This window comes from Bubalus bubalis, chromosome 24 (assembly GCF_019923935.1).
Source record: "Bubalus bubalis isolate 160015118507 breed Murrah chromosome 24, NDDB_SH_1, whole genome shotgun sequence".
Classification (NCBI taxonomy): Eukaryota; Metazoa; Chordata; class Mammalia; order Artiodactyla; family Bovidae; genus Bubalus; species Bubalus bubalis.
Genome location: NC_059180.1, coordinates 16,074,726 through 16,089,168, shown reverse-complemented (window position 1 = coordinate 16,089,168; position 14,443 = coordinate 16,074,726). Strand labels below are relative to the sequence as shown.

Here is a 14,443-nt window from a genome sequence, read left to right as displayed (position 1 = left end):
TCAAAGGTGGGAGCCTTCGCTTCTGGGACTTAGCTGTCTTCTCTAGCACCCGCGGCGGATCTCACTGCCGGCAGAGATCCCGGAGCCCTTTCTAGCTCGTTAGGCCTTGACCTCAGCTGATCGGCATCTTCTCAGCCTAAGCGTTTTGACGCCGCCTAGGGGCAGCTCTCCTGGGAGGCAACCGCGTAGCGGGTTTCACCGCCCACCTCGTCTCAACTACAGCTTCCAGCGGCCCCAGCGGCATCCCCCTGTCCCCTTCGCGCCGAACGTCGGCGCTAGGCCTGCTGGGAAGTGTAGTTCCGAGGGTTCCCCAACGCGGGACCTTCTGGGAAACCGGGGCGTCCGCGGTCAGAGACCGTCGAGCTATGAACGTCTCTAAACTTTTGAGACTTGGCTGAGGCTGGAGGTTTTAGAGAATGGGAGCAGGGAAGGACTCCAGCGTTCAGGCCTCGGCTGCGGACTCTTCGAGGTCCCCAGTGCTTTGCGTAACAATAAGCTTAGGCAGCGTCCCGCCAGCCCTGCTCCTTCCCTCCAGTCATGCTTCCTCCCTCCAAGTCTCGTCCTCCAAGTGAGGTGGGGGGTCACCTGCCAGAAAAGTCTGGGGAGCCAAGGTCTGCCCCAGGATTCCAGGCTCCATCCCAGCGTCCAGGCCCCGCCCCTCAGTAGCTTATCCCTAGCCGGGGCTCCCCCCGTGGGAACGGGGACCAGCTGGCCGGAAGCGCCAAACTGCGTCCCTGTCGAGCCCCGGGGATCAATCAGGCCGAGGAGTTAATTATGTAATGAGGGGGCAGGGGGTCGGGACTAATGAAGCCTGGGGGGAAGGGGAGGAGGGGAGGGTACCCAGGTATCCGGCCCCCTCTTGGACCCCTTCCAGGCCCCAGGGGTCTCCACCCCAGCCTAACTCCAGGGCCCCAAAGAGGGGAGGGGCTGTGATCCTGGATCTGGAAGGGGCTGAGCTGTGAGCTATAAAGGGGGCATCTCTCAGCACTGGGGCACTGTAGGCAGCGTGTCCCGAGGCCAGACAGGACTACTCCATGTACCACCCACGAGAGTTGTACCCCTCCCTGGGGACTGGCTACCGCCTTGGGCCCCCCCAGCCTGGGGCAGATTCCAGCTTCCCGCCTGCCCTGGCAGAGGGCTACCGCTACCCTGGTGAGCAGAGAGAATTGAGTTCGGTGTAAGAATTGGGGTGGGGGCTGTGGCCCTCAGCTGGCCCCTCATTCTCCTCCCATCTCCAGATCTGGACACTCCCAAACTGGATTGCTTCCTCTCTGGGATTGAGGCTGCTCCCCGAACTCTGGCAGCTCCCCCACCTCTACCCCCGCTGCCCCCAGCCCTGGGCACTGAGCCGCCGCCCCCTTCAGCCCCAGAGGGCCTTCATTCACTCCCTGGAGTCAGCCTGAGCCTGGAGAACCGGGAGCTGTGGAAAGAGTTCAACTCCGTGGGAACAGAGATGATCATCACCAAAGCTGGGAGGTGAGGGGGCTGGGCCAGGGTCAGAGAACCCAGTGTGTTCCTGGTGCGGGAAGGGCAGAGTTCCTGGGGATGGGGCTAGTGTGGCGATTTCTAAGGGGGCTAGAGCTCTGCCTGAGTTCAGAGTGTGACTGTGGCCTGGGTCAGGGGTCATTCTGTGGCAAGGGTCAAGGGTCAGTCTGTGGTCTGACTGGTTTAGGGACTAACCTATGGCAAGGGTCCTAGATCTTTCTGGGCTAGGGACAGGAAGTCCAGCTGGGCTTTAAGTTAGTATGTGGCCTAGATGAGGGGTCAGTCTGCACCTAGATTCAAGATTCAGACTATAATGGGGGTCAAGGGCCAGCCACTGACCAGCATCAGGGAAATCTGGCCAGGATCAGGGGTCAGTATGTGACTAGTTCTGGGGTCAACTTGTTGGCAGGGGTATGGTCAGTATGGTCAGTGGGTCTTTCTCTAGCCCAGGGACTCAGGCACTAGCACGTGAGTCCTCTTCTTCTTTTCTCTGAAGCAAGTTTGTCCAGCAGCTGTAGATTCTGGTGCTGAAGATGACGTAAAGAGACCAGGGTGGGGAGCAGAAGGCTCCTGGCAAGATTTCTGGGGGGAAAGTGTGCCACTCCTGCTTCTGCAAATGGAGTATGAGGGGTTAGGGGTCCAGACTCTGCTCCTACCCTGCTGTGTGACTCTGGTCACATCACCTGACCTGTCTGTCCTGTTTCTTATCTGTAAAATGGGATGAGACAGGCTTACAGCTCTAAGATCCTGCCTTCTGAGTTCTGATTCCACGTTCCTCGAGTCTCTGTGACAGAACTGGATGAGCCAGTGACTATGCCACCTTGCTGGTGCTGTGCTCACCCCCAACTAGTGGGTAGCTCCAGGACTCTCTGGTCCCTTCCCCCATCCCAGGCGCATGTTCCCTGCTTGCCGAGTATCAGTCACTGGCCTGGACCCCGAGGCCCGCTACCTGTTTCTTCTGGACGTGGTCCCGGTGGATGGGGCTCGCTACCGCTGGCAGGGCCGGCGCTGGGAGCCCAGCGGCAAGGCAGAGCCCCGCCTGCCTGACCGTGTTTACATTCACCCGGACTCCCCTGCCACTGGAGCCCACTGGATGCGGCAGCCTGTGTCTTTCCACCGTGTCAAGCTCACCAACAGCACACTGGACCCCCATGGCCACGTGAGGCCCAGGCTGGGACCCTCCCCCACCATGAGGGTTGGGGTGGGACCAGGGTAGGGAGTCACTCCTCTTTCTTCCCTCCCAGCTGATCTTGCATTCCATGCATAAGTATCAGCCCCGCATACACTTGGTGCGGGCCGCCCAGCTCTGCAGCCAACACTGGGGGGGCGTTGCCTCCTTCCGCTTCCCAGAGACCACGTTCATCTCTGTGACAGCCTACCAGAACCCACGGGTGAGTGACCCTGCTGGAGCGGGTGGCATCACTCTGCCCTGGCTGCAAGAGTCTTGATTCTGGGTGTACGGCATCCTCCCCCCACCCCCACCCCCAGATCACGCAACTGAAGATTGCAGCCAACCCCTTTGCCAAGGGTTTCCGGGAGAATGGCCGAAACTGTAAGAGGTGGGCATCATTCACTCATTCAATCGTTGTCATCAAATGTTTACTGATTGTGTGCTGGGCACTGTGCTGGACTCCTGGAACCCAACGTAAGTAAACACATGTTGTCACTCACTGATCTGACAAATACTTACTTAGTACCTGCTTATGTGCTGGGCACAGTTCTAGGCAGTGAAGATGCAGAACAAACCAAAGCCCCTGCCCTCATGGAACTGATACTCTAGTGGGCAGAGCAGACAAGTAAACAAGAGAAGTAAATATGTTAGGGATATGTGGGATAAGTTCTATAGAGAAAAGCAAGCAAGGAAGATCAGGACTGGAGAGATGAGTCCTGGAAAGGCCTCACTAAGAGGACGTTTGAGAAGACTCGGAGGAAGTATGGAAGGGAACCATGTGAGTATCTGGGAGCATGCCAGGGGCCTGGGGTAGGAGCATGCTGCAGTATGGCTGGTGTGGAGTGAGAGAGGCAATAGGGAGCCAGATTATGGTGGGCTGTAAAGGTTTGGTTAGGACATTAGCTTCTTCTAACTAACCCTAACCCCTCAGAGCTGGCCCTTGCCCTCAAGACACTTAGAATCAGGCAGAAGAGATAGATATTAACTCAAGGATCACCCTGATGAATGTAACAGTCTCGCTCTTGACAAGTTATCAAGGTAGCCCAGTGGAAAGAACCTGTCTGCCAATGCAGATGTGAATTTGATCCCTGGATTAGGAAGATCCCCTGGAGAAGGACATGGCAACACACTTCAGTATTCTTGCCTGGGCAATCCCATGGACAGAGGAGCCTGGCAGGCTACAATCCATGGGGTCACAAAAGAGTCCGACACAACTTAGCAACTAAACAACTGCTGTTTTCTAGTCATTTAATTCTCTGTCCTTCCATTCCTTCTTCTGTAAAATGGGTATGATAATGGCACCTACCCGACAGGGTCCCTGGGTGAAGTGCCTGGCACCTGGTTTAAGTGCCATTATTACCATCATCATCACCATTATCATCATCACCATCATCATCACTGTCCCCCAGGGAGCGAGACGCCCGTGTGAAGAGGAAACTGCGGGGCCCAGAGCCGGCAGCCACAGCGGGTTATGGGAGTGGAGGTAAGTGTCGTTCCAGAGGTGATGGGACCAGGCCTGAGATGCCGATCCTCCTTAACCCGCTCTGGCCCTTCTGTCTCCCCAGATGCTCCAGGTGGTCCCTGTGATTCCACACTGGGTGGGGATGTTCGGGAGTCAGATCCAGAGCAGGCCCCAGTGCCTGGGGAAGCTGCCCCTGCCCCAGCTCCTCCCTGCAGTGGCCCCAGTGCTGAGGCCTACCTGCTGCACCCTGCCGCTTTCCACGGGGCCCCCAGTCACCTTCCAACCAGGTGAGTGGGTCAGGGGCACAGGGCTGGGCTGTTCCGGGCTGAGGGAGTGGGGGTTCCCTCTCCCCTGTCCTGATACCTCTCTGCTCTTCAGGAATCCCAGCTTCCCGGAGGCTCCAGACTCTGGGCGCCCAGCCCCCTACTCAGCCGCCTTCCTGGAGCTGCAGCCCGGGCCAGCAGGCTCAGGATACCCAGCAGCAGCACCCTCAGCATCCTTTGCCTCGCACTTCCTCCAAGGGGGCCCCTTCCCACTGCCCTACCCTGGGCCTGGGGCTTACCTAGATGTGGGCTCCAAACCAATGTACTGAGCCTTTGCTAAGCCCCCTGCCTCCCTCCCCATCTTCCAGTTCCCTTCCCCCAGGCCTGCTGCCCCCTCACTTCCACTACCCCTTCCCCCACACCAAATGGCTGCCTTGGGCCTTCCCCACCCCACTTCACACTTTGATTTCGCTCCCACCCCCCTCTGGCTTCAAAGCTCTGGCTAAGCCGCTGGGAGTCCAGCTGGGGCCAGCTTCCCCTTCCAGGCTCTCACCTCGGTGTGAATGGAGGGGGCTCTGCCTGGCCAAATGGGGCCTGGGACCAGCACTCCCACCCCCAGCCTCACCCTTGGGCTCTACAAGTCCTTCCCCCTCTCCCCAGGGCGAGCCACACGGGTCTGTTCTCAGGTCCAGAGTATTTTTGTTAATAAAACTCGAAAGACATCAGTGCTCTGGAAACACTGGGCTAATGGTCTTTGGCCCTGAGTGGGGCTGGGTGAGCAGAGGTTTTGTGAGGAGACGCAGGCCCCAATCAAGACTTGTCATTTCCAGCTGCTTGACCTTGTGAATCTAAGTCAATGCTTGGGGTCTGCTTCCTCTTCAGAAAGATGGAGGAATCTGTCTTGACATGCCATTCTGAGAATTAAATGGGGCTGCCCGAGAACCCAGCCCTCTCCCTGGCACTCAGGAAGCCCCCAGGAGCGATCACTGGCACTGGACGGGGACCAGGAGGCTCTGGGCAAGCTGACTGGCTGAGCCTCACCTTGCTGGCAGGATTAGGGTTCTGGGGCATCAAAGTCCTGACACGAATCCCAGGTCCCAGGCTGCTCATACCCAGTCAACACCAACCGAAAGACCATTTTTCTTCTTTTATTAGAATTTTTTTCTTTTTTTTTTGTTTTTCTCAAAATTTTTATCTAAAAACAAACCAAAAAAAAAAAAAGGAAAAAAAGAAAACCAAAATTATTGGAAACTTCATGGTTCAAGTGGGGAGACGGGAGGAGGAGCATGGAACTGAGGCTCCCAGCCTCTCCAGAAAAGTCCTCACCCTCGAAGTGCCCTCTTTTGCAGGGAGAGCAAAGCCGGGGACAGCCCCCCGACGCCCAGCCTCCGTCTGAAGAGGGCAGAGTCACAGTGGTCCGGGGGCCGGAGAGGGGCAGGGCCAAAGGGGTCACAGGAAGTAGTCGGCCACGGGCTTTTTGGAGGGGATGCCCCGTGTCTCTTGGGGAGCAGCCTCGAAGATGATGAAATCTTTCTGGAGATGCTCGTCCAGCTCCAAGATGGCTGCCACATTCCCACAGCTGGAAGGCAGGGGAAGGCAGGGGCAGCAGTGTTAATAGAGTGGCTCAGCCTGGATCCCTACCTCAACCTCCCCAGCCCAGGCAGCTCACCGGTAGCAGTAGTTGGGTGCCGACCACACAGTGAGTACAGTCTCGTTGAAGTGCCACTTGTAACCTTCCATCACCAGTTGGTGGGCACGGCAGATCATGTCAATGTCGTTGGCTGCGTTGAACTGGGCCACCACGTCACTGCCAAACAGGTAGCCAGCCCCACGGGGGCTCACGCCCCAGCCTGTTGTGTCTGAGGCAAGCAAGGGACAGGATGGTGAGAGCGCATCCTCAGGGCTGCCCGCTGCCCTTTGCAAAATAGCCTGCCTCCCTCCCCCAGTGAGGCCTGTGCAGCAAGAACACAGGGCCCAAAGGTATTCTGAGGCAGCCTCAGGACAGGACAGCAAACGCTGACGTGGATACGCTCCAAAGAAGTAAGAACTACCTGATAGTTGGAGCCGCCTGATTATCAGAGTGACCATCTAATTTACTGTCCAAACAGGTACATGCAAGAGTGAAAGGAGGTGCCGACAGTAAGCACGCTGGACAGCACCCGTGACTCAGGGCAGCCCAGCCAGCAGGGAGGTAGGGACAGGGCAGAGAGGGAGCGGAGGCTGGTGTCACAGCACAAGAGGCCCAGACTGGTGCTGGGAGGCCTGGCTCTCGTCTCGGCGGTGCTCCATACTAGCTGATGCCCACGACATGAGGGCTCCTTGTGTGTACGTGCTAAGTCACTTCAGTTATGTCTGACTTTGTGACCCTATGGACTGTAGCCCACCAGGTTCCCGTCCTTCGGATTCTCCAGGCATGAATACTGGAGTGGGTTGCTATGTCCTCCTCCCGGGGTTCTTCTGGACCCAGGGATTGAACCCGCATCTCTTACATCTCCTGCACTGGCAGGCGAGTTCTGGGGGCAATCATTCTGGGAGCCTGATCCTTGCAGAAGCCCCTTCGCATTCAGGAAGCAGATGATTCACATTCAACAAGCCCCTGAGGTATGACGTACATGCCCCCCCCCCACCCCCTAGCTCAAAGCACCCAGCTACCCTCATCCCCGCTCCTCATAGAGGATGCCAGCCCATTGGCCATCAAGCACCAATGCCAGTGAAGACCAGCCCTGCTCTGTCCCAAACTCACCTGCCCGGGGCCATCCCTTCCAGGCACCTGCTCTAACCACAGGACCCCTCGGTCGCTCAGCAAACTAAGAGCAGAGCTCTTGACCTCACCTTCAGGGTCAGACCAGAGCAGGTCACACATGGGCCCGTCGTGGGGCACCTCTTGCTTTCGGTCAATTGTCCGGATCTGGTCCAGCGTCTGGATGGAGGGGGAGAGCCCCCCATGCACACAGAAGATCTGTGGGGAGAGCAAGACCGGCTCAGGCCCGGCGCCTCTCCCAGCCCTCCTGTCCCCAGGGAGCTGCGCGGCGGGCCTACCTTGCCATCGATGATGGCCGACAGGCTGAGGTAGTCAAAGATCTCAGTGCAGTAGCGCCACACGGTCACCGAGCCGTACTTGCGCAGGCACTCGTCATAGAAGCCGTAGACCTGGGTGATCTGACGGCTCTCATGGTTGCCCCGGATCAGGGTGATGCGGTCAGGATAGCGAACCTGGAGGCAGTCACCGTGCAGGGCCTGTCCCTCCCTCCTTGACGTCCTCATGTCTGCCAGCCCTGCTCCACGCTCACCACCACCGCCCCGGTCCAGATTCCGGTCATCTCTGCCCGAATCGTGCCACACTCACCTCACAGGCGCCCCGACCCGCCTCCAGAGGATGCAAAGTTGAATCCTCTCACACTCCCTCCCACCTCCCACTTCAAGTACAAACCTAACCGTCCCTCCTTGATCCACCAGGTACGGACCAAGCCCTTAGCAAGACATTTAGAGCACCTTGTCATCTGGCCTCTTACAACCTCTCTCCCACCAACGGATACTGTATCCAGCTGAACTCCACTCCGGGCCACTTTCTGAACAGGGTGAGCCTCTCTTCCCTCCCGCTACGATGCCGCCCCCACCTCGACCTCATCAGATGCCCCCAAGTCAAGGAAAGCTGCCTGACCACCCAAGCAGAAACGGTCCATCGCCAGCAGCACAGCTCAAGAGCTGGGGGCGGATGGGGCAGGAGATGAGGGCAGAAAGGATGCAGGCAGGTCAGACCAGAGGTGACCCAGGTCTTGGCTCCAGAAGCCAGGGAGTCCCACCTTAAGTGCCAGCAGCAGGAGAAACGTTTCGACGCTGTAGAAACCACGATCCACAAAGTCCCCCATGAAGAGGTAGTTAGTCTCAGGGACATCGCCACCCACCTGGGGAGGGAGGAAGAAGGTTCAGCTTGGTCCTAAACTCTCCGCAACCCACTGCAGTGGCCCACTTCCAGTCAAGTTGAGGCCCTTCTTCCACAATGGGCCCACCTAACTAGAGGCCTCTGACTCCCAACCCCGTCACCAAAGTCTCCACTCTCAACTAAAGGGGTCTTGCAGTCATCCCCTGGGTCACCTTTCCTGGCATTTCCCACACTCACTCTGAACAGCTCCTTGAGGTCATAGAATTGTCCATGGATGTCACCACATACCTGGAAGTGAGGAGGCAGGTCAGAACTCACAGTCTGAAAGCCTTGCTGCCAGGGGCTGTCCTTCAAAAACATCCTACTGCTTTACTTTTTTTTAAATTTTGGCCTCATTGCATGGCACATGGGATCTTAGTTCCCACCAGGGATTAAACCCACAAGCCCACAACTCCTGCAGTGGAAACTCAGAGTCTTAACTACTGGACCACCAGGGAAGTCCTGGCTTCATTTATTTATGGGTAAGAAATGGATTTATTTAGAGAAACATACTCCACAGACAGAATGTGGGCCATCTCAGAGGGCAAGAGCCACCTGGAAGTCCCTGCTTTAGAAGATCCTTATCAGTCTCGGCTAAGCCAAGTGTGTGTGTACGTGCGTGCATGTGTGCGCACATGCTCAGGCATGCCCGACTCTTTGCAACCCCATGGACTGTAGCCCACCAGGCTCCTCTGTCTGTGGAATTTTCCAGGTAAGAATACTGGAGCTGGTTGCCATTTCCTCTTCCAGGGGATCTTCCCTGGATTGAAAGCCTCTACTTCCCAGAGTCGAAAATCTATTCTCCCAACCCAATCCCCTCATCCCACTCTGAGTGCCAACTATTCTGTGGGCAAGAGCTAAAGCAAATTCTTTCCAGTTAGACCTGCAGCTCCCAGAGGACCTGGCCTCCTCCTCTCCCTACTCCCCTCCAGGCACCCAGAATAAAGTCACTGGTAACACACAGGAACACGTGGAGTTCACTCACTCACCAAATTAAAGAGTCCTTCTGCCCAGGCCAAGAGCATCCCTCCAGTGACTCCAAAGACCATGCCCACAACTGCCATTTCTTCTAGCAAGGCTCTCTTGAAGATGGGGCTCCCAGGGATGAGGGGTAGACCCTGGAGCCCACAAGACTAAGGAGGACGCCCACAGGCCTAACAGACCAAGCTAGGCTGTGGAGGGACGGCGGGTACTCACTGTGACTGGGGAGTCCACTCTCTGCACGTTGCTCTCCTCCACCAAGATCTCTCTGGAGACAGAAGACCAAAGTTACCAGAGCCAGGCCAGCCCAACCCAATTTCTGACCTTTTCTGCAGGAGAAGAGAGGATGAGGCTTGAACCTCCATGGGGCAGGTCGGAGGTGCACAATTCCCCCAGGCGAGGCTGACCACAGCCCCCAAGTTTGAGACCCTTCTGTGGTTCCCTGCAGTCGACAGGCCAAAGCCCCAGCTCTTGTTCAGCATCCAAAGCCTTCCCAAGGAGTCTGGGACTTTCCTGGCCTTGACCCTCCTGGCTGCTCCCTTTCACACATCTGGCAACGACCCAAAAGACAGAGCTCCTCCTCCTGTCCACACAGTGCCTTGGCTGGGCTCTTAGAGCCCCTCTCTCCCCACCCCAGGGGCCTTCTTCCCCTAGAATGTTCTTGGGCACAAGGGTGGTGCCCTGGGCAGGCCAGCCATTGGATCCACCTTCAAGGCGACATGCTGTTGCCACTCTTCTATCATTCAGAGGAAGCGAGGACTCTGTTCCCTTTTTCCTTGCAGCATGATCTACTTCTACCCGAACGAGCTTGACACGGAAATCACTGTCCATTAAGGACACCTAGCTTTAGGTAGCGCTGTGCTTTGAGATTTCGTCCTTGACGATCACAGGAGCCGAGGACACTGCAGTTCGCACCATGTGCCAGGTCAGTAGTTAAAGAGTTCTGCATGGATGATGCGGGCACTCAAACCATCACCCTCAAAGGCAGGTGCTATGATGATTCCCACAGCTCAGATGAAGAAACCGGCTGTGGTCACACAGACAGGAACTGAACCAAGGCGGCCTGCTCTGGGGTCTGGCTCTTATCAAGCGAATCTGATGTGGGAGGCACCTGCTCAGCCATCACTCTCTGGGCCAGTCCCTTCCCACCAGACCAGGAGCTCCCTGGGCTCAGGGTGCACTGCGTAACTAAGGCAGTTCCAGGGAGGTGTGCCCTGGTTTCCAGGAATGGGAGAGCCGCTGGTGGTGATCCAAGGGGCCAGAGAGCAGCCAGGCTCTCCCACCTGTCCTGCATCTTGTACCAAACATCCTCACACCACTGCTTACAATACTTTTCCAACTGACTTGGGAGGTTCTTTCCATCCTCATCGGACAAAGAAACTGAGGTTTAGAGAGAAAAGGGGCAGGATCCAGGTCACAAAGCTGGAGGGTAGCTGGAACTCAGAGACGAGATCTCCTGAGACTTTACACCAGCCCTTTCCACAGACTCGGTCAAAACCTGCCTCCGTGCCAGCAAGGCCTCAGCACAATGTGGGAACCAGGCCCCGGCACCAGCCCTCTCAGGGCTCATGCCTGCTCACTTTCACTGCTGACCACTGACCAAAGAATGAGATGCTGTCTCTGGATATGCAGAATCTCATCTGAGCTCTGCAAGAATTTCAAAGACTTGGAGACTTAAGAGTGACTGGGCCCGGGTCATACCATTTACAGATGACAAAGCTATACTTCATCCTGAAGACCACCTCATTCAAAACCTTCTGCTCTTCTCAACTGCTGATGTTTTTAATAGGAGCAAATGCAGCTCCCAGGCCTTTGCAGTTTCAAGGTCTCAAGTCTTGGTATCCACTGGGCAAGCGAAAGTTCTTGACACCACCAGTCTCAGCCTGGGGCCCTGGCTGGTCCCCAGGAGGCCACGGCCAGATGCTTGAGATGGGCCTCTTCCAGACTGGGCCTGGAGTAACAGTGGCCATCTCAGGCCCGAGCCGAGTTCCTCCAAGCTCCATCTCATGAGCTGGACAGGGCCCTCCCACTCCTCAGTAGCATCCTGCTGCCATTCACAGAGCCTAAATGTCTGTCGGGCTGTCAGATGGCTGCAGTGAGCATGGAGGACAGTCAAAGACCTGGATCCAAAACCAGCTTCTCCGATCAGCTGTGAAACCAGGGGTAAGAGGCTCAGTTTCCTCTTTTGTGAAATACTCACCTCTGCCCTGCCCACTGCACAGAGCTGCAAAGAGCAATGAAGACTGAACACATAACTTCTGTTGTTCTGAAAATCCCACACTATCCAAGCGTTAGCTATCATCACTGCCACACAGATCCAGGCCTTGTGAGGGGCATGAAACTTACAGGAAGAAGAATAGTGCCAGGCAGCAATGAGTTTAAGTTCCTAAAAAAAATGCCAATGAAGACTGAGGGAGCAGGGATATCTGAAAACATCTTGGGGCTACTCTGGTCAGGGAAATCATGAGCTGGCAAAACATGAAGGATCACAGACGAGCATTTAAAAGGGGGCCCTGTATGTTCAACAAACCCACACAGGCCCTGCCTGGCCATGACAGGTCTTTGTGAGGCAAAACCAAACAAAGAGCTCAATGGCCACTTTATCGGTGGCCTCGGTCAAGTCACTGCCACGGCTTCCTATTCTGTAAATGGGGAAAATTATTCCAACTTTGTAGGACTGCTATGGGAAGGAAATAGACATAAGGTCTGCCAGTATAAGGCAAGATGAACAGCAGGTCTGTTGTTCAAAAAAAAAAAGTGAGGTAATTCTGCTGACCCTTTCCACACAGTTCTCCAGTGTGTAGAAGCCACAGACAGTTCCTCAGGATGCAGGTAACTGGTCTCCTCACAGCTGCCCACACCCTTTAGACCTCTATCCCTGTTCTCCTCCTGCTGTGAATGCCCTCTTCAGTGGGCCTGCCCCCATCAGCCCTCCAAATTATTTTCAGCTTTCAAGTCCACCTTTTCTAGTAAGTTCTGTCCTTATCAGCACTGCCCTCTTCCCACAAAGTGGGAACAGTAACACCTAATGTTTGTCTAACACTGACATTTAACCAAAGCCTAAGCACATTCCAAGCACCAACTTACTCTTTACAATCATCTTAGTAAATACTATTATTTTGCTTTAATATCTCCAGAAGAAGAAACAATCTCAGAGACCTCAAGATCACCAACATGGCTAGGAGGTGGTAAAGCTGATTCCAACCCAGTGCCATCACATTCCAAAGCCTGGCTCTTAATCACTACCTCATCCTACTTCCCACAGAATCCTTAGTTGGGCCTCCCTTCACACCTTGCTTATTTCTCTTCTGGCTTATTTACTACTATTTCTTAGGCTCCCACAATCAATATGAGTAATCCAATTCCACTTTCTTGCATTATGGCCCGAAAAGGGACAAGACAGGGAAAACTGGCTTTAGGATCCATCCTTCAACTGTTGAATATGCGAGTCCTCACTGGTAAGATGGGATCAATTTCACCCACCTTTTAGGGCTGTTACTGGAATTAAAAGAATATTATAAACCACAGAGGCTTTAGCTTTCCTGCCTTGAACTCCTGTTCTTGCTGACACCTCCTTTTATCATCTTATTCTTCGAGATCTATCCCAAAGTTCAGTTCCTCCAAGAGACATTCTCTATTGCCCACCCCCTCCCCCCGACAGGGTTGTTCCCCTGAGCTTCCTAAGTATTTTCTATTCTTAACTCCACTGAAAGCACATCATCTAATACTTCAGGTATCTTTATCCAGGCCTGTCTTCACCCAACAGGCTGGTAGCTCCTCGAGGGAAGAGGCCCTATTCTGCTCCTCTCCGGAAAGCTTCCAGGATGAGCCAGGCCCAAAGTTTTCAGCTCGGTTTACCCCAGGCCGAAACCCCAAGTCTCTCTTCCCCGGAGCCAGCGGGCTCACCTGGCTTTAGCGCACAGGGCTTTGACTTCACTCTCCTTGATGAGCTCGCAGCGCCGTAGCTGCTCGATCTGCCGGTCCAGGTCGCTGATCTCCGCCATGGCCCACCCCCCCGGCGCGGGTCAGAGCCGGGGCCGCCGCCCCCTCCGCACCGCACAGGGGTCTCCTGGTAAAGGCGAAGATGAACCCCCGGATCAGAGCGTTCCTAGGGGGCGCCGGGTCAGCGGGGGCAACTCGATTCTGGAGCTGGCCCGGGCCCCCCCACCCCAACTCCCGCCTCCCCTCACATCGGCCCCGGGGCCCCCAGCGTCCCGCAGCCCGGGCCGCCCCCCGCTAACTCCCGTCGAACTCCACGGGCCCGCGCTGGGGACGGTGGCCTAGAGGGTTCTCCGACGATTACCGCCGCGGCGACTCCGGCTCTGGCTCTCGGGCTCCCTCTCTTCCTCCTTCCCTTCGCTTTGGGCCGCCGCCACCACCGCTTCTACTTCCGGCCCCGCCGCGGAAGCAGCGGGAGGCCAGTTCCGCCCCGAGCCGGATGTGGCGTCATACACGCACTCCCCCTCCCTCGCCGCGCCCTTACCCCACCCCCTCAAGCCTAAGAAGGGCAATAAGCCCGAGGAACCGGATGTCGGCAACGAGCGGGCGGAAGTGATGGTAGGCTAAGCTGATCGGCACCGGGAAGGCTGATAGGGACTTCAAACTCTTGAGGGGTTTGAGGGCACCGCCTTGTAGCTTTAGGTTACACGTTTTTGTTTACCTGTTTTAATGGACCTCCCCCCAGTACTGATCCCTAGTGGCCAAGTGATAATCTGCTTGCAATGCAGGAGACCTTGGTTCGATCCCTGGGTTGGCAAGATCCCCTGGGGAAGGGAATGGCAACCCACTCCAGTATTCTTGCCTGGGAAATCTTATGGAGGAGCCTAGTGGGCTACAGTGCATGGGGTCGCAGAGTTGGACACGACTGAGCTACTAACACTTTCACTTTACCCCGTTACAATCCGTGAGAGATGGAACTTGGTCCTGTTTACACTTGCAGCCCAGTGCTTACTTTGAACAAGGCTGGACCCAGTTGGCATACAGAAGTATTTGTTCAGTGGGTGAAGGAATTCCAGTCTCTTTCCAGGGTCCCAGAGAAATCTCTGCCCTGGGGAACCTCGGAAATTAGAAGCCAAAAGGACTCCACCTTCCCCACACCAAGTGTATACCTCAGTCAGCATGACCTCCCTGATTCCAGAATGGTCCCTTGAACTCAGCTG

The 14,443-nt window shown here is 55.9% G+C and overlaps 2 protein-coding genes across 2 annotated transcripts; one reads left to right on the top strand and one right to left on the bottom strand.

The window, feature by feature from the left end:
• Positions 1 to 42: 42 nt before the first annotated feature.
• TBX6 (T-box transcription factor 6) lies at positions 43 to 5,118 on the top strand. Its single transcript, XM_006070493.4, has 8 exons — positions 43 to 1,152; positions 1,239 to 1,476; positions 2,377 to 2,644; positions 2,730 to 2,876; positions 2,974 to 3,044; positions 4,066 to 4,139; positions 4,222 to 4,405; positions 4,497 to 5,118. Exons 1-8 carry the CDS (start codon positions 1,035 to 1,037, stop codon positions 4,708 to 4,710), a joined length of 1,314 nt encoding a protein of 437 aa, XP_006070555.3. The 5' UTR covers positions 43 to 1,034; the 3' UTR covers positions 4,711 to 5,118.
• Positions 5,119 to 5,513: 395 nt separating this feature from the next.
• Positions 5,514 to 13,746, bottom strand: PPP4C (protein phosphatase 4 catalytic subunit). The gene is made up of 9 exons (XM_006070492.4): positions 13,588 to 13,746; positions 13,191 to 13,353; positions 9,501 to 9,552; positions 8,502 to 8,552; positions 8,185 to 8,286; positions 7,421 to 7,594; positions 7,214 to 7,340; positions 6,051 to 6,240; positions 5,514 to 5,960 (listed from the first exon to the last, which is right to left on the bottom strand). The coding sequence occupies exons 2-9, from the start codon at positions 13,286 to 13,288 to the stop codon at positions 5,831 to 5,833; spliced, it is 924 nt and encodes a 307-aa protein (XP_006070554.1). The 5' UTR covers positions 13,289 to 13,353; positions 13,588 to 13,746; the 3' UTR covers positions 5,514 to 5,830.
• Between the last annotated feature and the right edge of the window lie 697 nt (positions 13,747 to 14,443).